The 25,325-nt window shown below is 35.8% G+C and overlaps 1 protein-coding gene across 4 annotated transcripts in view; it reads right to left on the bottom strand.

The window, feature by feature from the left end:
* Positions 1-1,562: 1,562 nt before the first annotated feature.
* The window catches only part of LOC118740930 (dual 3',5'-cyclic-AMP and -GMP phosphodiesterase 11-like), a 307,854-nt gene continuing 284,091 nt past the window's right edge, over positions 1,563-25,325 (bottom strand). For 3 of the 4 annotated variants that reach the window (XM_036472690.1, XM_036472689.1, XM_036472687.1), the window contains 11 exons: positions 18,076-18,231; positions 16,873-17,235; positions 14,084-14,242; positions 13,830-14,006; positions 7,697-7,783; positions 7,427-7,594; positions 6,883-7,010; positions 6,629-6,817; positions 6,344-6,563; positions 3,308-3,391; positions 1,563-3,239 (listed from right to left, as the gene is read on the bottom strand). In XM_036472690.1, the coding sequence (XP_036328583.1) occupies positions 1,980-3,239; positions 3,308-3,391; positions 6,344-6,563; positions 6,629-6,817; positions 6,883-7,010; positions 7,427-7,594; positions 7,697-7,783; positions 13,830-14,006; positions 14,084-14,242; positions 16,873-17,235; positions 18,076-18,231 (2,991 nt within the window). In that variant the 3' untranslated portion in view covers positions 1,563-1,979. The remainder of the gene's footprint in view (positions 3,240-3,307; positions 3,392-6,343; positions 6,564-6,628; positions 6,818-6,882; positions 7,011-7,426; positions 7,595-7,696; positions 7,784-13,829; positions 14,007-14,083; positions 14,243-16,872; positions 17,236-18,075; positions 18,232-25,325) is intronic. The other variant, XM_036472688.1, reaches the window with a different exon arrangement.

Below are 25,325 nucleotides of genomic sequence, written 5' to 3'. Positions count from 1 at the left end.
TTATACACAGTAAAAAATTTTAATCTAAACACTATACATTTAATATACAAAAATACACAGACATTTGGAAATTAAAACAGAAATATTCTTAAAAACTCACATTAACTAAATTTACACGCACATATTTATGTTCATAAATATATCACTAGCGAACAAATTTTATTTATATATACAACACATACAAAAACGCACAACTACATATTCATATAAGTAAAATTGCTAAACAAAGCTTACATATTTATTTACTCAGTTTTGATTTTATTCACCTGAACTTTGTTTTAGTTTTATATATAATAATTCTTATACAACTTTCCTTAATCTGACTTCCTTTTTGTTGCTCTTAGTGGGCAGGTGGCTTTTAAAATTGCATCGTCTGCTTAGTATTAGAAAGAAAATATAGTTTATAGAGCAGTGTGGCATAATTTATAAAAAAAAAATGGATGCGCATGCGCAGTTCGTTTTTAGCATAAATTGACTTAAATTTGGCTCTGTTAGCGACTAAGCGCTTATATATAGAGAGTAATACTCACAGTGGGTTGCAAAAAAGAAACGAAAAATTTTTCTCTTTTTATGACTATCAATAGAAATTTAGAAAAATTCGATACTTTTCAGTCACTAATTTGCTCATAACGGTTGTGGTACAAAAAGCAGTAAATCTGACATTAACGCTTTGAGTATAACGAGGAAAAATATTTGAAGAGAGCTCCTCTACTCAAAAAAAAAAATTCGTAATTTTTGGCGGTTTATTTTTGTTGTAATTTTGTATTTTTTATGCTTTTTAAAAGTGCTAAATTATCATTTAGCTATTTTTATTCATATTTTGAAAAAAAAAAACAAAAAATAAAATAATAAATACAAATTTTAATGCTAAATTATTCTTTAAAATCATATATTGAGTTGATACTTAAGAACTTCAAAATCAGAGGGATGAAATAATTGCGTGTGACTTTCTGTTTCGACTTTTTAATCCAAAAATTTTTTAGTTCGTAGATATCTATAGAAAATATTTCTTAGTTGAAAAACACGCAACATGAACTCGGTTTTTGGAAGCCTTGACTAATGACGGCCCTATTCTGAACAGCTTATAATAACCTTTTCCCCCTATTTCTTAAGAAAATCAGAACGAATATTGAATACTTCATTAACTGATACGCTGCATGAATTAAATTTAAAAAATTATAAAATGTTAAACCTGTTAAGGGCCGTTTTCTAGACAGCCTGTTAAAGCTGAGCGGTGCTTTGATTACCTGTCAAATTTGTCGCTCACATGCTTATAACAGAAAATCGATAAAAAGTCGATAATGCAGGTAAAAGCAGGTAGTCGAGAAAACGGCCCTTAGGCTAAAATAATTTTAATAGAAGAAACGTCTATAGATTCAAAAAATTAATTATGGGCTGACTAATGACAGTGCTATTCAGAATAGGTTATAATTTCCTTCTTGCATTTATAGGTACAGAAAGTGGGAAAACAGTCTTTAATTTTTCATTTACAACTTAAAAAAAATGCGTTAAAAAATCAAACATGTATTTGGTTTTTTCCAAAAAAAACAATGCACAGTAACTAGATTTCTGCTACAATTTAGGATCTTAATAAGTTTTTAATTGAAATCAAAGTACCGGCAATATTTTTCAAAGCTTCTTCATCCTAATTCAGACGATGCAATTAAAGTCGTTTAAGCGTTTTACGTACTAGTTTTATACGTTAAAATCACCAGCCAGTACTTAGCCCCTACTTGACTCACAATATACATACATATGTATGTACGTACTTCACTAATACAAAAGGATTTTATATTTGTGTCGTCGATCAGAGAGCAATGCACCCATTGACCGTCAGCAACCAACGAAAGTATCTATGTAAACGTCCGTATCTCAATTACAGCTAATAATACATACATACTACTTGTAGTTAGGCTAGCTTTTATATTAAAAGAACTCAAATCTTCTAAAACTTTCGCTTAGAGTACTCCTCAAACTCTTCATTTATCACATGCGCTTGTCGCCGCCGTCGCTGCCATTGTAGGTGTCACTGCCGCCGCTACCACCGGTGCCACAACACTCGCCGCTGTTGTCAACGCGGGCACATCACTGGCAGCAAAATAGGTGACATGACCATTTGGTGTGAATGCAATGCCATTTGGTGTACCACTACCAGCATTGGCATGGAGTAGCGCCTCGGCAGCGCCATTGCCACCATCTGCGAGATATTGCAGACTATCGATATTACCCAGCTTACCGACTATTTTTGGTATTCTATCACTTTCGGCGCCGCTCGATGTGTTGCCGGTACCCGTGCCGCCACCACCAACGCCGCCGCCGCCGCCACCATTGCCACTATGCGTCGAATGCTGATTACTGTGGAGGTGATGATGGTGATGGTAGTGGTGGTGACTATGACGACGGTGGTGGTGGTGGTGATGATGATGATGATGATGTGTATTGCTGCTGTGATTTTGTTGCGCGCCATTTGATGTATTCGCCGTCGTTGTCGTTGTCGTCGTCATATTCATTGAGGGTGTACTACGACTGTGATAGCCAGAACTGCCGCCTCCATTTTGTGCTTGTGCGCTCAGTTGTTGTTGCAATTCTTTGGTACCCTTGAGCGAGGAGGCCTTGCGCATATTACTACTGCAGCGCGCATACTCACAGCTGCGACAGCAGTTGCTCGTTGACTTTAGTGTCCGTTGATTCAAACTATTCAAATTTGCGGCAATTAACTTGGCCTGCGTCATTTTAGCCGGTGAGGTGGGTACGCTGTCGTCTTCGCCTGTGGGTGGTGGCGTGCTCAATCGACTCGAACCAGATGAGAAGCAGCCGTTGGAGTGATGTGACGCCTCCATATCCGAATCATCATCATCCGCTTCAATACCTGCCTCTTCTTCCTCTGCACACAAGTGCTCATCTTCTTCGTCGTTATCATCGTCGTCGTTGCTGTTGTTTTTTGTATTTTTACCATCGATTTGTTCATCTGTCTCGCACTCAGCGCCTGTTGATATGCCATCATCGGCGTTGCTGTCACAATTGACAATGGTTGTCGTCGTACCTAAGTCATCAGTCACATCGCTGCGTCCATCGGAAATGCAGCCATTCTGCTTTGTGGTGTCGACGGCACCATTGGTGCTGCTAATTGCTGCTTTCTCTTTATTTTGTACTTGTTGTGCCAATTCGATCCAATGCTCGCGGTTATCGCGCACACCTTCGACCAGTGGCTCCAGTTTGTCGGAGAGGTTTGCAAAAGCCTGAAAAAAGACACAAGCAAACGCAAATGTTGTACTACTCAAAAGTATTTTAAGCTATGAAAACTCACCTCGTAAATTGGCAAGCATATTGACTCAATGAAATTAACTTGCATCATCGGCAATTCATCCTCCTTCTCGCGATTCATAATGTCCTGCAAAGGCGAGGAAATTCATAAATAGAAATTATAAACTAGTAGGCTTTGAAAAAATACAAGCTGCCGGCAAAATTTTTTTAAACGTGGCATATTCGTGCAATTAAAAAAGAATAGACGCATCCAGACCTCCGATAACGGACAAGTCAAGGCTTTAATAATTGTAAAATTTTAAGCGGCAAGAGTTCAAAGAAGGATCAATACGATTTCTTCCTATGGTTGGTACTGTAATGTTTCTCTTTTGTGCCTTCTTTTGGAAATGCCAAGTGAAGCCAAGTCCTTCTCCACCTGGTATGGTCAGTTGCATATTCCTATGAATGTATGCCTAGAAAATGCTGAAGGAATATGTGAAATAGGCCTCTCTCAAGGATAGTTTCTACGAGAAGACAACAGAACAATACCAAATTCCCAATTGCTTTCGTCGCCAATTTCAACTTTGGTGATCTGGTAATAACTTCCGCAATTCACTCCGACTCATTCTTGAATTTCCGCAGTACCAAGGCGAGAGGGACCATAATACCACTTTGTATATGGGTCATTCCATATAATATTTACACCTCAATATTTTTTTTGGGGTGAAATATATTTTTTTTACATTCTTTATCGAAAAAAGAAGACACCAATTTTTTTATTTCGTCATGATATTCGAAAATCTCGAAAAAATAATTCCCGAAATTTTGAACTCACGGAGAAGTATCTTTTTTTAATTGTTTGCAGTTAATAAACTATTTGTCGAAGAAAATCAGTTAAGGTATCAAAATGTGCGTAATTACCTCGGCTTTGCAGTATGTGAGATAGATTAAAATAAAAAAATATTTGCATTAAACATCGCATTTTTTAATTTTTTATTTTGCATCCAGAGAGGAAATGGTAAATGGTCTTCATCACGGCCGCTTCTTTTGATTTCAATTGTTTGTATATCGATTTTGGATGATTGGTGCAATGGTACAATGTCGAGAAATTCAGCAGAAAATCACTTTGAGATGGCTCAAAGTTACCAACGAAGGCCTCGGACGTTTCTTCACGATTCTCTCTCGGATCCTATTGATTTCAAACCGTGTGATTATCGACGTTGCAGAGACTAGCTCTTTCGTCAGGAACCGACTGGTTGATTCGCAGATCGACAGCTTATTGATCCCCATTTTTCTATTCCAACATTGATTTCATTTAACCGTTTTATATATTTCTTTCCGCATGTTTCAAGAAGGTTTGTTTCCATATGTTGGATCACCGAATTTACGAGTAAGTTATTTTTAAACGCTACAGCGCAGTGCAACAAGCTGATGGGCTTAACTCTCTCTTCAAAATACCTACTCCAACTTGACTTTGAGTACAAAATAAATAGGTATTTTGATTTGGAGGAAACAATCCGAGATGAGTTTTGCTTTATGGAGGTCTGTATTTTTAAAGACCAACCCCATCAAAGTCAATATGCAACCCTAAATACTCCGTTCCCGTGGTCCTGCAATAATCTTGTACAAGGGAGCACTCCGCAATGCCGACTTAAATATTCCGACAAGACATAATGAAGACAATTTTTAAAAATCTGGATAATAAAAAATCCAGACAGGACATAATACAGACATAACAAAATCCCGAGCAAATAAAATACAGATAACACAGTGTTCAGACAAGACAAAATCCTGACAACTTTAAATCCCGACAAGACACAAAAGAGAAAAAAAAACAAACACAATGCATCTGGCATTGGAGTTACCACTCCAAACTCTCTTGCTTCTTCACTGCAAGGAGCCTAACCCTCTGCCCTACGAAATCCTCGCCAACCATTTTTATCACCAGGATAAAAACGGGGTCTGGCCACAGCTGGGGGTATTCACGTTAACGGCAAACCAATTTCGACAGTGAACAACCGGAAAAATCCACGGAGCCAGCTCTCTTTCTCGGCACACACAACTGCAATTACCAACAAAGTACAGAGCCGCATCAAAGTCCCCGAATTCGGCAGTACTTGGGGCAAACACATAGAAACGTTGCTGCCAACATACAAGACAATTGGCTCGCCTGTTCTAAGCTATGCATGCGTGGTCGCCGGGTATAATTGGGACTCAGAATTGTACAGACAAGCATTTACAGATAGGCTGTTACCACCTACACAGACTCCAGTCACGTGAATGCCGTCATCAGTGTCCAATGCTCACCTGTGGACGAGAGTGAGCATCAACTGCAACGAGACACCCGCGTAGCTCTGGCCCGACTCGTCTTCCAACATCTCCAATGAATGTCCAGCATGTGGAGTTTGCGAACATGACACTAACCCACTAACCACCTCTTCACATGCCCACTTAATTCAAATCAACTAACAGCCATCGAAACATCAAGTTTCCTACCGCTAGTTGAGACTGTGGACAATTAAGGGCTAAGTAAGCCGTTCAAAATAATTAAACAAAAAATCGCGCGATTTTTTTAATTATTTTTATATTATGTTGGGATTTATTGTCGGGATTACTTATCTAGATTATGTATGGCTGGGGCTTGGTCGTGTCTGGAATATGCCTGATCGGGATTTAGCCTTGTCTGGATTATGTCTTTCGGGGTTCTGTATGTCGGGATTTCATTACACAGTCGAAAAGGTTGTGAAACATGACCTGAAATAATCTCGATGTAGTCTAAAAATGTTCCTGAGATAGTCCTGAACTAGTCTCAAAATGGAGTAGGACTAGTCCCGAAATTGTTTTCAAATAGTCATGAACTAGTTATGAAATGGTCCTGGATAAGTTCCGAAAGGGACCCGAACAAGTCCTGGAATAGTCTTGAACCAGACCAGAGATTTTCATTTGTACACACAAGAAGCCATTGCAGATTTCCTGCTGGGTTACACAAGAAGCAGTTACACATTTTCTGCTCGGTTAACATAAATTCTGCCTATATTGAGACCAAAGATTTACGCTTCTGTTTAGCTTTCACAGAACTAATTAATAATCCAATACTTACAATGGGCATTATATTCAATTCCTGTTTCTCCATATCGCCTTGCTCGAAGAATTCCGAGCTCACTAAATCGGCCACACGTTTCTCAATGTCCCATGGTTTCGTAATGGCCGATAAATCACAGACAGTCATGCTCATAGCACGTAGCAGAGCACGGGGTTCGTCAGCCTCCCAATAGCTGAGCGGTTGTTCTTGTACGGATTGCAGAAATGGGCCGCGTTTTCTAAAACAAAATAAGAAAATATTAAAATCAATAAAATTGAAAGGTGCTTAACTCCACACCCTCACCTAAAATACACCGCCAAATCTGTTGATAAAATGGCATCCTCTAATACCCGTATAACCCGGCAGTAATCATCAGATGACAGATTGGCTAATATTTGATTGCCAGGGCTGTTCAAAATCATTAAACACTGATCGAAATGATGATGTTCCATTGTGGATGTCGAATATAGTTGAGCCAATGGTGAGGAGGCTCTAGAAAAATGAAAAGTAGGAGTTAAGATTTTCTGCTAAAACGGAAGCTCATGTGGTACACTCACTTGATTTGGAATGAGTTATTAGTCCCCCGATGATCCAAATCGTGACACAAGCAACCGATGATCAATGCCAAACATTCGATTTCGCCGAAAATCTTCCACCACTGCGTCGCCTGTCCATTATGGGAAATCTTTGATTAATCAATCAAAAGCAAAAATAAAATATGGCAATTTTAAACTCAAAGTTGTAGAGAAAAAAAGTAAGTAGAAGATGAAAACTGTTGAAATTATATAGTTTTGCATGCAAAAGATAAGGATCGCCCTTTTTTAAAGTAAAAGTGATTTAAAGCAACAGATAAGGGAAATAGTGCAAAAAATTAGTGTGACCAAATAAAAGTAATGCAAAAATCTAAAACGTTATTTTTTAAGTTTAAATTTATGTTAAAGGCAGCAAAAAAGGGTAGTTATAAGAACACAAAGTAAGAACAATAAAATGTTAAAGGAAATGAAAAAAGTATTAAGCAATTGAAAAGGTTTGAAAAATCTAACCAAACGCCATCAAAGTACCAAATAATTGCCAAAAACAAATGAAATCAAATTTACATACCGTTAGTATGGCAAACATCATTTGAGCCACATTGAAGGCATGTCGCCAATTATGATAAGTAACATTGCGATAATTCTTCTTAACGCTCAGCAGCCAACGGCAAAGCACCTCGTAGTCAATGTGAAAACGTTCAACAAAGTCCAAATCGAGGAACATGCGAAGGCAGGCCTGAAATAATTGGGAAATTAGTAAAAGTTTTTCTTGCGGATATGTGTAAAAAGCGTTTGTTAATATTTTTAGAGGTAAAAAAGCGATTAGCAATGAACTCACCTTCAACGTATCGTCATCTTCAAAATGTATATCATCGAAGCGAAAATCGTGTAAGCGAAAATGGGCTGCAGAGGGTACGCGTAATCGCTGGAAAAAAGAATGAAATTAAATTAGTAAGAGTAGAGTATTGAGTTTTGTAGCACATTAAATTTTAGTACAATAAAGCGCAAGTTTTAAGCTACTGAAGAATTTCGTTGACTTTTAATATTTCTTATGCTGACGGCTTTTTGCACTTTTTTCTTATTGTAGAAAATGCGCAAAACCGTTTTCAAAGAAAATTAAAAAAACTAACGCCAGTTTTGCAATCGCTTTCAACTTGCTCTTTATTATACTAAAATTTAATGGGCTAAAAAAATTTAAAAAAAAAAATTGTACATTTGTAATGAACTCATTTTACTCAACTTCGGTGTGAAAAAAATTCATAACTCAAATTATTGTAGAGTGCACCCCGTAATACTATACATACTTAAATATTGCGCGATACTCAGAGCTACCATTGTGATTTTTTTTTAGATGGCATATTTTCAAAAATTAATTTTTTTCATCAAAAAAATTGTATGTGAAAAATTTTTAAAGAAAAAAACTTTTAAATCGATTTGTTTTTGTTTTTGTGCTTTAAAGTTTTTAAAAATGTATTGATCAAGCTCAAATTTAATATTTATTTATTATTTATCCATCAACCCTAAAAATTTGAAACAAATCAAACACACGAAGTGTGAAAACCGTTAAAATAGCTTTGCAAGCTTTCTATACCAAAGCTTGAAAGAGCTGATACCCACCACCGCTCTAAAAGCTCAGTTAGTCAATGATTTGATATGTTTGCGTTCATTTATTTTTAAGAAATACAAAAACGGAAATCTCGCAAGGCTGATTCCCTCACCGCTCTGAATTTTTATAAGGCCATTACATAAGTTTCTTACGGTAAGTTTAGTTTTAATTAACCGCCAACACAGTTTCGCATATATAGCATTTTCAGTTTAAATGAAACCATTTTCAAATTAAGCGAAACCTTTTTCAAATTAAATGAAACCTTTTTCATGTTAAGCGAAACCTTTTTCAAATTAAATGAAACCTTTTTCAGATTCAGTGAAATTTTATTCAAATTAAATGAGACCTTTTTCAGATTCAATGAAACTTTATTCAAATTAAATGAAACTTTTTTCAAATTAAATGAAACTTTATTCAAATGAAATGAAACTTCTTTTTTGGATTACTTTGAATTAGCTGTTACGTGTTGCTCTCCCTTACGGTCAAAGCATGTTAAATACAGTGTTGCCGTTTCGGTCCAATTGGACCAAAATTGGTGGTTTCATTTCTTAAAATAAAGCTCTGGTAGGTTGGTTGGTTTGCTGTGATTTTTGGAGTGGTTTTGCTAACTAGGCAAATCATATAATTTATTCATTTTATAAAACTTCAAATATCTCTGTTTTCGGGAGTACATGTAAAGGATGATGTGAAAAGGAAAAGAGAAATGGGACATGTCAAAATTATTCTTGAAGCGAAGTTGAATGTTGCCGTGATTAGACTGTGCTCTAATCCATAGGGTTTGTTTAAGTTAAAAGAAAATAATTAGACAATTGTTATGCAAATGCCGAAGTTTACATTTCGCTTAAGCGAGTGAGTGAGAAGGGAGAGTATTTGTGTGTGTTTTTACGTAGAAATCAAAAACCAACAGACTTCTACGTATGTAATGCTGTGCGTTGGGTAACAGCTTACACGCGAAGCTCATTTAACAGATTCCTTATGTGACAACTCTCAAGCAATGCCAAATATGCATAACAGAGCCTTTAGTGTTAGCCAGACATGGCGCAAACGGCTATTAATAGGTTAAGTTGATTTCCTGTTCCTTAATTTAAAAATGTTTAATACTTAATTTGAATAAAGTTTCATTTAATTTCAAAAAAGTTTCATTTGGTTTGAATAAAGTTTCAGTGAATCTGAAAAAAGTTTCATTTAATTTGAATAAAGTTTCATTGAATCCGAAAAAGGCTTCATTTAATTTGAAAAAGGTTTCAATTAATTTGAAAAAGGTTTCGCTTAACCTGAAAAAGGTTTCATTTAATTTGAAAAAAGTTTCATTTAAACTGAAAATGCTATAATAGGTTTTTTCCAAAATATTAAGTTAAGTAATAAAGTCTAGACTAACTGAGCTTTAACGGACAGTTTTTTCAATGCACAGTGACAGTTAAATCTGTCTGTGGTGTAAATGTAGTTTAAACGCTCGAACTAGCTGGTTTAAACTACGATTAGCCAGTCAAATTTCAGCTCTCTTTCGCATAAAAATGAAAGCAGTTTACGTGATCTAAATTTAGACTACTAGCGAAAACCCGGCCGTAAGTATTAAGTACAATGGGAAACTACACTGGAGAACTTGGAAAATCGATTTTACGTTTTCCAGCTTCCTGAAGGGCTCCTGAATCTTCGTTAGTATATGTCGTCAACGAGAACGAGGAGAGATTTATAGAGCGTAATTTATGTTATCCACGAAAGGGCTCCGTAAAGTACCATTTTGGGCTCCAGGCAAAAATTAACGGTGATATTTATGGTATATTATTGATAGTCCAGGTTCTTTGCAGCTGAAAAAAAATGCTGGGATGAGTTCGCCTCGTCATCCGACAAGCATCAACGAAATCCCAAATCTTGAGAGGCTGCCTCCCTCAAAAGAATCTAATCGGAACCAGCCTAGGTACGCAAAGGTTGAAAGTGGTCATATGCCGAGTTGAATTAGAAACCAGTGCTTCTCAGTACGGTGGTCTACCTACAACCACTGGTACAACGTTCAGTAAAGCGCAAAACGTTTGCTATCTTCCTTCCTATGTTATACACTTAATAAATGTTAATGGAAATTATAATTACCTACACAATGCTTGCAAAATAAACACACCACACGCATATACACCACAGTTATCTTAGAGCGCAACAAGCACTTAAAATTATAAAAAGTAATAAGGATAATAAAGAAATGGGTCATTTGCGTTTTTACATGGCCTCTATGTACTGCCTTTAACGTACTAAATGGCCTGTTAGCTCATTAAATGTATGTGAGCTTATAAGTGTGCACACGTTTGTTTGAATTGCCAGCATTTAAAGTAAAACTGTCAGACAGCAAGCCACAAAATGTCATGGGAGTAGACACATTAGGGAAAACAAACAATGCGAGAGTTGCAATAAAAAAACAAAACAAGGGTAATTGTGACACAACGATAGCGTTGAGCTAAGCAATCGTGGGACGTGGCTATTGCGAAAAAGGAAGCTTTCACGTTATTGGAAACAAATGGAGCGGTAATAAGAATTTAAAAAAAAACCCTCTCGCATGGTGATGTAGACAAGTGGTCCTATTGTTTTCATTTGCAAGGTTTTTATGCCAGAATGGTTTAGACTCGTTCTTCCTCGCGCTTCACTGCTTTGTTATTTTGCGAAATTAATTTTTGGCTCTATTCGCTTACTCAGGTAGGATTTTTTGCTGTTTTTTATATCAGAGACAGGGTTAGAACAACCGCAAACATTGTAACTGAAAAAAAAAATCGATAGTAAATTTTTAACTTGCTGGAGGAACTTCATTATTCAAAGATTTTTTTAATAAAAAATGCTTTTCAAGAGAAAACAAAGCCGACAAAGACCATTACCGCCTAAAGATAGTTCCGGAGAAAGCTAATTTTGTTGACATACATATGTAAGTGACAATGAAATATTGTATCTTTTGTAGGGCAATAAAAAACGTGATAAACTTAAAGATTTCGCATTTCAATAACTACATATACGTATGTAAATCTACCACATTGTTTTGGAATGTACCACAACCTTTAAGGCTAAACAAATTTTTACAGACCGCTCACTGCTTCAAATAGACTTAGGACTGGATATGTGGGCTTTAGTATGCACAGCGAGCGCTGGAAAAAAGCACCGATATGCTAAATTGCAAGGTCCCCTTGACCGATAAGCGGAAGCGGACGAAGAAAACGGGCTGGCTAGGCACCAAATCTCGGTTTTGATAGAAGTCCTGATTTCGCACTGACCGATACGAACAACTTACAGGTAATTCTCGCTAAGATAGTAGAAGGTCTTTCGTCAGACAAATGAAAGACAGATGGTACGATAGTTCGAAAGACTTTTGTTATTCTAGCACAAAAGTCTTACTCTTGGTGAAATTTTTTTTTTGAAAGACAGCACTTGCATATTATTTAGTTCGCATCCATTCAAGAGATCCGAGTTCGAGTCCTGCGGCAGCGGTTTTTTATTTTTAATTTTTTTAATTTTTTTTTTATAAAATCTTCAGTTAATTCTTAGATTTTATTGTTTTAAAAGGGAAGGAATATATTTTTTAATTTAATCTACTTTTTTACTCTTGCTTTATGTATTTTTTCTTTTTTAATTTAATTTTTTTCTTTCATAATTTATTATTATTATTATTTTTTGTATGTTATTCTTATAAAACGAAGAATTTTTTTTATTGCATTTAATTTTTAGAAACTTTAAATTTTTAGATCAAATTGGTTATAAATATAAAAGAAAGATGTTGTTTAATATCATTTCATTTTTAGAAGCTTATTTTATGTAGTTTTTTATTTTTTATTTAATTTATTTTTCTTTTGTTAATTTTTCTTTCCTTTAACTTTTAGATTTTATTGCTTTAAAAAGAATAAATTTGTATTTCATTTAGTTTTTAGGATCTTACTTTTTTTTAATTTGTAATTTTAATTTTCAAAATTATTCTTATTTATTTTTGTTTTATTTTAATTTTATATATTTTTTCTTTTTTTAATTAAATTTTCTTTTATTTATTGGTTTTTTTGTTTTAAGAAGAAGAATATATGTATGTACATAATTCTTTAGTTTAATTTTGTTTTTAAAAAACTTATTGCTAAAAGATGAAGAAAATAGCTAAAACCTCCTCGTTAGCAGATCTTTTTTTTTTGCATACCAACTACATGAATTGTTCAAACTTTAACTGCCTTTTCCCACAGAGTTTCAATTTTGAAACGATTCTCTAGTGGGTTTGTGTAACAGCATCAACACGCACACCACAAATTGGAGGAGAAGCTCGGCCAAACACTTAGCAAAATTGTAAGCTTAAAAATATAATTATTTTTATGTAAATTTAAAGATCCTAAAGCTTAAAACAACATTCTTCTGTACTTCGAGTCAGCGCCATGTAAACATTGATTGAATCTATGTACTAACTGAGTAGCTTACACCACATGCAAGTATCAAGAAACCGCAACATGACGAAGGTGCGGTTGTAAATGTCAAGAAATTTCCAAATATTGTCCGTTTGTAAACACAAGTACATACATATGGTCGTTTAAAGAACAAAACCGCATATCAAGAAAATGCAAAACCTCGTATTTTTTAGGAGAGATTAAGACTTGTCTTATTTCAAAACGGTTCCCGCTTTTATCCCCAATTATCTCTTCTTCTTATATCTAAGTATCGTTATTTTAGCTTGAATAGATAAGGGCTTAATGTCAGGGGCTTCCGGTGAGCAAATATCTTTTTTGGCACAAATATCAGTTACGAGGTTTTGCAGAACCACGATACACGGTTTTGCACTTTAAACGACGATATGTATGTACGCATCTGTACCACATATGAATTTAAACTATAATCAAAGATGGTTATTGAGGTCAAATTGGATATGTCTCCCACATCAACGTGACAGTCGTATTACAACTTCTTTGAAATTGAGTTACGAACGGCTATATATTTATGTACATATATATCCACGTCAGTGTGTATGTATTTACATTGAAATGCACTTGTGCACAAACACATAAATACATACATATATGGAGCACGCGCATGTAAACAAATGGACACATGTCATGTGCAGTAGTAGCATAAGTCACATAAGTCATACGACAGTAAATTAAACCACAGCAGCTAAGAACTGTCAAAGACAAAATTAATTGCCACAGCCACGACAGTTGCATACAAAGTTAACAAAGATGCTGCCACCGGGCTGCCAATGCAATGCAGACTCGCGGAGTGCATTCGCGCCACTGTATTTGTGCACTTCAAGCGAAACTTTTACTACTTTGGGTACTCTACTTGAGCCCTTTATATACATACATACATACATACTTTAACTATTTTAATGCTAGCTAATATTTCAAGCTTTCAATTGCTCACTCACCCTCAGCCGATGCGCTTCATCCATGGTCGCCGATGCATGATAGCTCAACACTTCCAATGTGACACTTTGCTTGGCCATAGCCACAATTGCCTTCTCGTACATGTGTGTATTGTGTATGCCCATGCCGCAGAAGATGGCGAAGGCTTCGACGAAATTCTCATCGTTTTTGGTAAAGTTCTAAAATTGAGAGAAATTTTTGAGTTATGAAATAAGAAAGTTAAAGTAGGATTTTCTTTTTTTTATATTTTACTTACCAGATCATCAAATTTGTTTATTAGCTGTATGACGCCAATAATTTGGCCGAGCGAGTTCTTTATTGCCATACACAAAATGGACTTATGCTTGAAATTTCCCTCAGCATCAACGCTGGCATCGAAGCGATCATCTTCGTAAGCGTTTGGTATATTTACAGTCTGAGGAAAAAGAGTAAAATACAAAAAATCTATTACTAACAAAGTAGTGTTGAGTTTAGCCGGTTTCCAGTTCATAAAATGCACGAAGGATTTGCTTTGTATTATACTTTTTTATGCCTGCCTAATTAAAAGACATGCAAGCACATTTCGGTTTCGATTTCGAGTTAATTTCTCAAATTCCTTTTGACTAGTTGTAGGATTGTTGAAAAACATTTAAATCTACCAATCCAAATCGTATGATTTTTCCAGATTAAGAAATATTCTTTTGGGACCATCAGTCTGAAGAAGCAATATGAATCCTATACCACAACGGGACGGGACTTATGGCCACAATCTTCCCAACAAGTTCGCGAAAAGGGGAAAGCACCGTCGACCGCCATTCCAGCGAAAGGGTGAATATAGGAAGTGGTAGGAGGAAGACGATTTTTCGGGCGAAACCATGCTTTAAAACCGATAAAGAAGCTGCAGATCATGCATGCAGAACAAGCTGCTGCGCTCCAGGCTTCTTAAGATTGCCTTTCCATTATTTTCAGGGTCTGTATAAAATTTAACATTGTTTTTATCGCCAAAGGCTTATAAATAAATCAGAAATATCTCAGGGCTTTGCAACTTTCAAAAAGTGCTTCCAGGACTGTTCGCTTACAAATTCTCTGGACATTTAAAGCGCTTTCAATAACTGACATCATAACAAGTGCCTTGAAGGGACTTTGAATGGGCTTTACACGGTTGGAGTTTATGAGGCAAATCCTAATAGGCAAGGTGATGACGGAAAGAGTAGGTGAGCACCAAATTGGAGGCATGTGGCAAGAGACGCAAAAGTTCCTTTTTTAACCATTTTTTCCACTTTTCTGAAAACTGCTTAGGCCGAAATATAAAAACATTACGGTTTTCATTTTTAGAGACTTCTACGTTGGTGGCATGAAGTTTTTGCCTGAGAAGCCTCCTAGTAAAATTTTCTGAAGAATAGGTTTTTAGAATATATCATTCCTCTAATGATTCCGACTCTAGCAGCATATGTCAGGCCCAGAGAAGCCAATGCGTGGAAGCCAACCAATATCGGGCATGCAGCAATACTCAATGAAATTAAACCCCTTTATAGCTGACAAAGAAGTCAGCACTGGCTACATTAGAGGAGGTTATATGCATCTACACTTATGGCTCAAAGATGGATTAAGGAACCGGAGACGGTCTCTACTCGGAGTATCTTCAGATCAAACAGTCCTTTCGTCTGCCGAACGATTGTAGAGTCTTCCAAGTAGAGATCAGTGCTGCAGAGATAGCGGCTAGTCTTTTACTTGGTAGTATGGTTCCAGATGATAATCTGGATGATCTTTGTCGTTAGTGTTTGAAAGCAGTAGAATCTAAAATAGTAAAATCGGGAATTGTATGGAAATTCGAGCCACGTTGTCATCACTTAGCCACATCAACCTCACTCTATGCTGGGTCCGCGGACATAGCAATATTTAAGGGAGTGAATCGGCTGATGAGATGGCTAGATACGGCTCTGAGGTGGCAATTAACGAGGCGAATAACTCCGTACTACCACCGTTCATTTATCCCGTTAAGAAGATTGATGAATACACTATGGCCGCTACTAATGACTTGTGGAACCAACGGGAAGACTGTGAGATCGCAAGATTATTATGATCCGGACCTACAGTCGAAGCGCCTCACGCAGTGGGGTCAAGCTTTTTCAACAGTCTGGGCGAGATAGTGACTGCGGAACTGTTGGATATCCTCAATTTCATTAGGGATAGCAACTGGTGTAGTAGGATAGTGACATGAAAGTACTTAAATTTTCTCTAAATAGGAACCTCCTCTGTTAGGAGTACGCGTCTCCTCCTGGCACTCAGTTGTAGAGGGTAATTTTGTCTATGAGTGAAAATACTATAGAACATTCCATAAATGCTCTCCCAACCTAACCTAACCTAACCAAAGTTAAGAGCAGAAGGTCAAGAAAAATTTGATTTAAATAGCATAAATTAAGAAACACACAGAAATTGTTCTCATTAAACCAACACAGAAGTACCAAAGAGTACAATAAGAAAATTTAAGCCTAATACTGAACGGGTAAAAATAATTAGAAACACCTGAGTTGGAGCAGTACTATTAGAAGTGATAAAGTTCAGTAAATCAGATCCCAATTCTGTGAAAAAGTAAAGTGTCCATACAAAAAGTAGCAACAATCTCTGACCTACAGCCGAAGGTGACTATCGAGGTCCGTTATTTGGTCTCCCTGACGACTCCAAATCTAGTATTCGTATGCATAACCGGAGGCAATGGAATCTTTGGAGGTTTTCTAAAGCTAATGAGGAGGAGTAAATTTATATCCAGACTCAGGCGAAGAGAGCTATTGTAAGGTTAACTGGTTCCAACGCACGGGCTAAAAAGCATTTGAGTTATAAGAAGATCTATAATCGAGCAAAGCAGAAGCCTGAAATACCAAAACCGAGGCTACAATGCATCCGGGGGTCACTACTTGCATGCTTGATGCAAAATGTGCAGGTATTTATTTTATTTTATTTATTTGTTCTTCCATTTAATTTTTCTTAGAATTAGAAAATGCATTTGAATATTGCCGCCTCCGCGAAAAAAAAAACATTTTTGCAAATAAAATTCTTCTTACTCACCTCACCAGTTGTCGCCACATAGCCGGTGATGCCCACATTTATGGGGAATCGTGACTCATGCGGACTCGTCCGTGACGTATTCTCCTCGTGACTGAGATCGTTCGCTTCAAAATCGAATACGCGCGAGAAGCTGCCCTTCGACGCCTCGTGCAGCAGCAAAATCTGTACGCGCTGACATTGTATGAGGCTCTGCATGTGTGTGAGTATACGGAATACCATGTGCTCAATTGTGCTCTGTTCCTCGAAGATCATACGCGCCAAATCGAGTAACACTTGATTACGCTTAATTTCCAGCTGAGATTTCTCGTAAAGCTGAGCGTTACGCAGGCCAATGCCACAGAATTGCAGATAGGAAGCGAAGACCTAAATAAATTTTTTTTTTTTTATTTATTTATAAAACCAGAATCGAGTCTACTTAAAGTTAAGAAAATTACAATTTTTAAATTCTTGACGGCCAAACCTATATCCACCGGCCGCAAGAAATTATGTTAATTTTTACAGCTGCATATTCCCCTTTCTGTACCCACACTCTGCCTACACCATCCAAAAGTAACCACGTGCCAGACAGACAATGGTAGCAAATTTTAAACGGCCGAAAAAAAAATTTTGGTGCGACAAAGTTGTTAAAGGAAAGTTGTCAACCGAGATTGTTCAATGCCAATAAAAATGCAAAAAGATAAAAATGCAAAAGAAAACTAAAACGATAAAAAATTGATTCAACAAAGTTTTTCGTTAGACGCGAATTGTCCAAGTAAGTGCAAAACCAATGAAAGGAATCAACCGGAAAATGCTTAATACTCCGAGAAGTGAAAACTTTTCAATATCCATATAACCGCCCTCCAAAGCGTTGCTACAAGTATGAATACATATGTTTGTTGCATGGAAAGTAAGTAAGAGGCGCTTGTTTGTCCGAGTGTTTTTGTTTGCGCGTGTCGCATCTATTGTGGCAAATAAAAGATGCAGAGCCATAAAAGTGTGTATGTACAGTAAGTGAGCGCCTCTGGTTGTCATAAAAAATTTAAGTGTCCTCCACACACACAATTCGCAATTCGAAAGTTACTTTACATCTACAAACGTATAAATTTCAATTTAATTGAACAATTGTGAATAAATTGCGGTCATAACAGTGTTTAAAATTTGCTGGCACTTGTTAGTTGCTTTTAATTTTGATTGCTTATCAGTGTGCTGTGCTGCTTTTCTTACCTTCTCGTCGGCCTCTGTGAAGCATTCACCATTTAATTTATTAATGACCTGCGCCACACCGATGACATCGCCCGATGAATCCTTAATGGGCATGCAAAGTAACGCTTTTGTCCGATAGCCAGTTATGCTGTCGATTTCACCATTGAAGCGCTCATCCTGCAAAGAGAATATGTATAAGGAAAAAAATGGAAAATTAATTTAGAGCAATTACTTTAAGCTTTATAACAGTTAAATAAAAAGGACATAAGTACTTAATTGAATTTGAGCAAATAAAATATTTAGTAGTACTCGTTATTTATCTACTTTAAGGTAAGATTCTAATAATTACACAAGTTTACAGAAATTAAAAAAAAAAAACTTTCCGACCTTTGGTGTTTGCCCATCACTTCTAAAGTAAAATTTTCCGCTGAATCCGAAAAAAAGACAAGGTATAAACAAGTTTTGGAGATATAGCAAGTTTTGCTTTAACTTTAACGTTTCTAAAAATTAAATTAAATTAAATTTAAAAAAAAAATATTTTTCTTTTTAAAAAAAATATACCAAATCTTTAGATAAAACTAAAAAATAAAAATAAAAATATTAAAACAATAAAATAGATAAAATAAGTTCCTAAAAACTTAATGAAATTAAAAAAAAAATCTTTTTAAATAATAAAATCTAAGAATTTCAAGATAATCCGAAAATGAAGTCAAGGTACAAAAAAAAATGTTTAAGATATAGAAAATTTTGGTTTACTTTTAAATAAAATAGGTTTTTATAAGTTAAATTAATTAAAAAAAAAAATAGTTTTAAATCATTAAAATCTCAAGATGAAATAAAAAATATAGCAAATATGTTAAATAAACAATACAATAAGTTTGCAAAAGCTAAGTGCTATTAAAAATAACAAATTTTTGAATAATAAATTCTAAAAAATAGAAGAAAATTAAATTAAAAAAAATAAAATAAAACAAAATAAGATCCTAGAAACTAAATGAAATTTAAAAAATATATATATTTTTTTAAACAATAAACTCTTAAAATAAAAAATAAAATGATTCAAAAAGAAAAAAATTAAACAAGTTTCTAAAGGCAGTGTCACACGATTGGTACATTTGTAGAGATTTGTAAATTTTGTTATTTGAACTACTGGTACAAAATCAAAAAATTGGCGAATGCCCAATCGTGGGACACTACCTTAACAATTAAATGACATACAAATAAACAAATTAAAAAAGGAAAAAAAATCACGAAATTAGTTACTAAAAATTAAATTAAATTAGAAACATATTTATTTTTCTTTTTAATATAATTAAAAAATTAAAAAAAAAAAAATTATTTAAAAAAAGCAAAAAATACCTAAAAAAAACATCAAAAAAGCGATGTCCGAGAAATCGAATCCCGGATCTCTCGAATGGTGCGCCAGGGCTTTGCTCACTCGGCCATTGTGAAATGATATGCATCTCTTATTAGAAATGACCAAGTGCTTTTTGTCAAAAGAGCTTTTCACCATGAGAGTTGGCATGGGAGCTTTTTTTTTTGTGTAAGACTTTCGTGCCAGAATAAACATAATCTTCCAAACTGTCTTGCCTACTGCCGCCTTTCAATTGTCATACAAAAGAGCTGCAACTATCTTGGCCAGGATTGCCATGTAAAATTGCTTAACAAATGGCAACTCATTGAGGATTTTTATCAGCTTATCAATTGCATAATCAATTTTTATTATGAACTCATCCCCTTCCCTGGAAACAACTTAAGTGCATGCATGTGTAAGCATTTAAATTAATAAGTAAGCAATTACCAGGCAAAGAGCACCGCAAATGCTTGTATTCTGGGGAAAAAAATGCATTGACTCATGTATGGCAAAGTAGGAAATCTGATAAGCTCGAAAGCCTTTTTAAATGAAAATAATACGCAAAAAACAGCAGGCATACGCACATTCATAAATAAACTCCGATGACTCGCTCGCAACCGCCATAGTGAAAATTATTTATCATCATCATCACCAACATCATCAAAATAATGGGGCGTTGGGCGATTGTACTATCAACAATATTGATGCGCTGATTAAAAATAAGTACGAATTAAATCACTAAAACAACAGCGCAGCGCAAATGGATACATACACTTGCTTATATTTTATTATTTACATTAGTATTAAGGCGAAAATGTGGTTTAAGTAAAAAGTCGACGGCGACGCATTGGCAGCGATGAGCAACGGGTCTCCGTTCTTATCGGTGAAATAGTCTATCAAGTAGCTGTTGTTATTTGTTTTAATATTACTCACTGACGTTTACATTAATTTTAATGTTTGTAACGTTGGCATTTTAATGTGTATACATCGTGGCTCTCAGTATGGGTAACATTTTTTTAACCCAGCAGAAAATCTGTATCAGCGGCATGTGTAACCCAGCAGAAAATCTGTGATTGCTGCTTGTGTGTTCAATTTTACAATTTTGGACTAGTTTATGTCCACTTTAGGACCATTTTGGGACAAGTTCACGACTAGTTTAGGACATTTCGGAACTATTTCTATTTAGTCAAATTGATTAGAGATCACTTCTGGAACAATAAGAGACCACTTCGGTACCGTTTCAAGGCTTGTTAGAGATCATTTCGGGTCAAGTTCACGAGTTTTTCGACCTTTTCGGGAACTGTTCAAGACTATTTCGAGAGTAGTTCGGGACCGTTTTGGGACCTATTCAGGACTATTTCGTGACTAGTTCGCGACTATTTCAGCTCTGGCCATCTGAGACTAGCTCAGGACCATTTCGGTACTGGTTCAGCCCTGGTTTGGACCTTTTTGAGTGAGGCCACGAAAATTTCAGGTCCATTTTAGACTAGCACACGGGACATTAAGGCATTTTTGGGACTAGTTCGGGAACATTTCGCGAATAGTATGGAATTTCTAATGAACATTTCGAGACTAATTTAGGATCATTTCTAGCTCATTTTAGGACTATTTTTGGACTAGGGCAGGAGACTTTTCGACTAATAAGGGACCAATCTGGGACCGCTTCACAACTTGTTCGTTATCATTTCAGGACAAAGACATGACTTTTTTAGAACCATTTTAGAACTACTTAGGGATAATTTTGGGTAGTCCCAATGAATAAAATCGAACTCCAACTGGCAACGCTTAAGAGCTACTAGTCTACGTGTGGTTCTATGCCGCCCATGTTTAACCGAACCTATCGAATGTTTCAAGAATCGTTCCCACGACAGTCGGGTCTACGTAACCGGAACGACCCAGATGGCCAAGGACTGTCACTACAGCAACACTCCCCAAAAACTCTTTGGGGAATCTGTATGCTGTTACAACAACAACAACAATGTTTCAAGAAGAAAAATCAGTCAGCTGGGCTAAATGCCCTTTGTTTACCGATATTCTTCAAAAGCGATTTGTATTGTGAAACACTGAAACACTCAATATGAGTCCCCGTTATCAAGATAAATTATAATTGAAATTGCTGTTATATGTTTGTATACCACCTTAGACTGCATTCAACCAGTCTTGACCAGACCTAAACATTTTTGTCCATATTTTCCAAACACAAGCAAAATACAATTTATATTTGTGAAATCTTCTTGAGAGTAGAGAGCTCGTACAAGCACCGCTCAAGAGTACTTTACATAAATAACTGGCGATATCAAATGTCTAATAAATCAGGTAAAAAAACAACGGGTGTGCAAAAAGGTGGCATAAAGAAGTGAATTAGTTTATTATGACACCGAAGTTGCCACCTTGGGCAATCTATACCGCTTGATCAAAAAAGTATGGATCTTCGGATTCAATTGTAGGTTCTCAAGCCATTACTACATGATCCCACTATCAAGTTCCCAGATAAGGTACTACCGAAATTATCCTTTGGCAAGGCCTACAAAGTGATAACTCCTAAAAGGGACTGCTTTGAAGCGATAATATCTATGGCAGACAAAGGGTCCCAAGTGTGGTATTCCGAGTGATCGAAGATACATGACGTAAGTACTGGGGCAGGCGTACTTGGACCAGAAAAGTCAGCCATTGGGCTCATACCCAACCATATTAAAGGCGGTAGTCTTCGAAATCGAAGTATATGTTCGCGAATGTCTTCGTAGATGGACAAATAGCACCAAAATAAATATTATGTCAGAGTCAGATAGCACTAAAGGCCTTAGACTCCTTTATAACGTCACCGAGGCTTGTAGAGAGTTGTAAAACCCTTCTGAATAGCCTAGGAGCCCATAATAGATGGACGCTGTGTAGGGGGCCTGGACATTTTCGCGCAAAACGTGGAGCCCAAATGCGTTTGCATGGTCCCGAGACTTTCTGCGACACATATAAAGGGTACAAAGCAAAACTACCAAGGAGCTGGGAAGAATCTCAGACACAATAATAGTAATAATAGTCACCTATACGCATTTTAGTCATTCAACCCGTCAGAGAACATAAAGAAGCAAAGTCTAAATATCAGATCATTCCCAACCTAGGTATAAATCTCTGGATACGTACGGAATCATACCATACAGGATACAAAGGACGATGACCACAAGACTCATTACTCCCTGCCTTTAGAAAATGTACAGCTGTAATATACTTTTTAGCTATACTTCATATCAGAGCCATTGAGCGAGTAAAGAGCAGACTTTATCCCTAAAATAGACAATACGGGCCACAACACTGGAAAAGATTTTCCTCGTTTGTCTTTAAGTTTACTGATAGACTTTCGAGTCCACACATTTCCCGCAGCCATACTTCCGCAAATTTAAACGATACTCAGCAAGCTTAGCGAAAAGATAGATCGGTTCAAAAAGTCTTGCTCGAGGTTTTCGGGTAGCCATGTCCATACTTCATGCAACAGGAGCCATTCGCGCGGATCCCAAACCAAACGTCAGAGAGACAGAATCTATCTACGTCTTCATGAAGCTCAAACAGCTTCGAAAAGGCTGCGTTAGCGGTTCTACTAGGATTCTCCAGAAAGTCAGGATGATGCAAAGACATACAGGTACAGGTCAGCGAAAATCTTCTCCCAGGCATTACAAATGGCTTGCAAGATCTTCGAGCCAGGTCCTGAAAATATTGCTAAATTTTCTTTTAAGAACTTATTTCAAAATACTGCTCACGGCTTTAATAAATACCCAATTCGTTCACTACTTGCATTTTCATTTCTAACTCCAAAACATTTAACTCAATATTACTTTAGCGAAGTTCTTTTGTGGTCACGAAATTTTTCCTCCTTTGTTAAGAAGATTAATTGCATAAAGAACTTACACATCAACTCGTTAAATCCACTAAGCACATGCCAACATTTTGGAGTTTTTTCTTTGTACTTATGCGTTTCCCAATGCTTTTCACAAGATTTAACAGTAGAGTTCCGGTGAAAAGAAGTGGACGCACGAAAATACACAAGCAAACACAAAACATAAAAGCAAAATTATCATTAATCTTTCTCTTACGTCTGTCAGTGGAATATAAGGATGTAGGATGCTGTGAAAATGGCAAACCAGTTGAAAGAATTTCTTTGCAGTTGCAAATAGTTAAAAATGTGGCGCAGTGGAAAATACTTTCATACATATACATACATACATGTGTAAGTACATAAATCTTTACAAAATTGTTTCACAAATTTTTATTTCCTCTTTTTTTCTACTCAACGCACGCTTGCCAAAGCAAAAAGTTAAGTGAAAAGCAAAAAATCGAAATATGAAAAATAGTTTATGATCGGAGAGATGTTTTAAAATCAAAAATGATGCCCGTAGAAATATGATTAATGATACATAAACAAAAGTGTGGCCACACAGAGAAAGAGAATATTTTGACTTAGTTCCGGTGTAAAGAAATCATAAAGGAAAGTAATACAAAGAAAGAAATTCAACTTTTTGTCGTCAATTCCGACTGTCATGTTTGAAAAACGGATTAATAGCAAGGAACAACATGTATTAATGCCTCCCTGTACTGCTAAGCTCTCTTCTTGCATTTATTTCAATCAATGGAGTTCCAGAAATAAGTTCAACAAAAAATAAATTAAGTATTTGAACAGTTTTAGTCTTGAAAAAGATTAGAGTTAATCAAATTTTCTCTCAGATGAATTGAGACTGTCTGAGGAAATTTCATTATAACTTCTTAAGAATTTACGTCAAACATTTTAAGGACACAGAAAACAAATCTAAATGGTGCAGAGAATTAAATTAATCATTTGGATTTTATATAATTTTCTGAAATGAAATAATTGTAGTCGTTTTTGTCAACTTTCATTTTATTACAATCGTAATCGTAATTCAAATCGTAATCGCAATCACTATCGCAACTACAATCGGATTTGTATTCGTTATCGTAATAGTGATCGTAATCGAAATTGTAACCGTTATCGTCCTTGTCATCGTAGTTTTAATCGTAATCGTAATCGTGATTGCAATCGTATTCGCAATCGTACTCTTAATCGCAAAAGTGATCGTAATTCTAATCGCAATCGTCATCGTATAGATAATCATAAAAGTAATGGTTATTTGTAATCGTCAACTTAATCATAATCGTAATAGTAATCCTAATTGCAATCGTAACCGTAATCGTAATCGTATGGGTAATCGTAATCGTAATGGTAATCGTAATCATAATCAGTACTGTAATCGTAATTTTAGTCGTAATCGTAATGCCAATAATCCTAATCATAATAGTAAAGGTTATCGTAATCGAAAGTGTAACCAAAATCGTAAACTTAATAAATAGTTGTAGTAATCGAAATCGGAATCGTTATACTAATAGTAATTGTAATCGTAATTGAAATCGTAATGGTAATCGTCATCGTTAGCATTGACGTTATCGTCGTCGCCGTCATTATGATTGGTATTATTGTTATCGATTTGTCATCGTTATCGCTGTCGTCATCGTTACTATTATCGTTAACTTTATCTTTATATTATCGTTTTTTATATTTATCGTTTTCGTTATCATTATCGCTATGATTGTCATTATCGTTATCGGTTTGTTATTGTTATCGCTGTAGTTATAATTATCTTCATAACTACCACTATCGTTATCGATTTTTTATCGATATTTCTATGGCATTATCGTTATGAAAATCATTTAGTATCGTTATCGCTATCGCTGTCGTTATCAGTAGGACCATCCTTACTTAATCAGTATGTTATAGTTATCGCTATGGATTTTGTTATGGTATCACTAGTATCAATATCGTAAACAAAATATGTAATTAAAAATTTCAGTTAACCTCTTTTATAAGCCAGCGAATTATATCTACTTTATCTATACCTTCTTGAAGTTGTCTTTTCTC

Source organism: Rhagoletis pomonella, unplaced genomic scaffold (assembly GCF_013731165.1).
Source record: "Rhagoletis pomonella isolate Grant_MI unplaced genomic scaffold, Rhpom_1.0 Rhpom_scaffold_00006, whole genome shotgun sequence".
In the NCBI taxonomy this organism is placed as follows: Eukaryota; Metazoa; Arthropoda; class Insecta; order Diptera; family Tephritidae; genus Rhagoletis; species Rhagoletis pomonella.
Note: the sequence above shows the minus strand (reverse complement) of the source record. Positions and strands in the feature narration are given on the sequence as shown.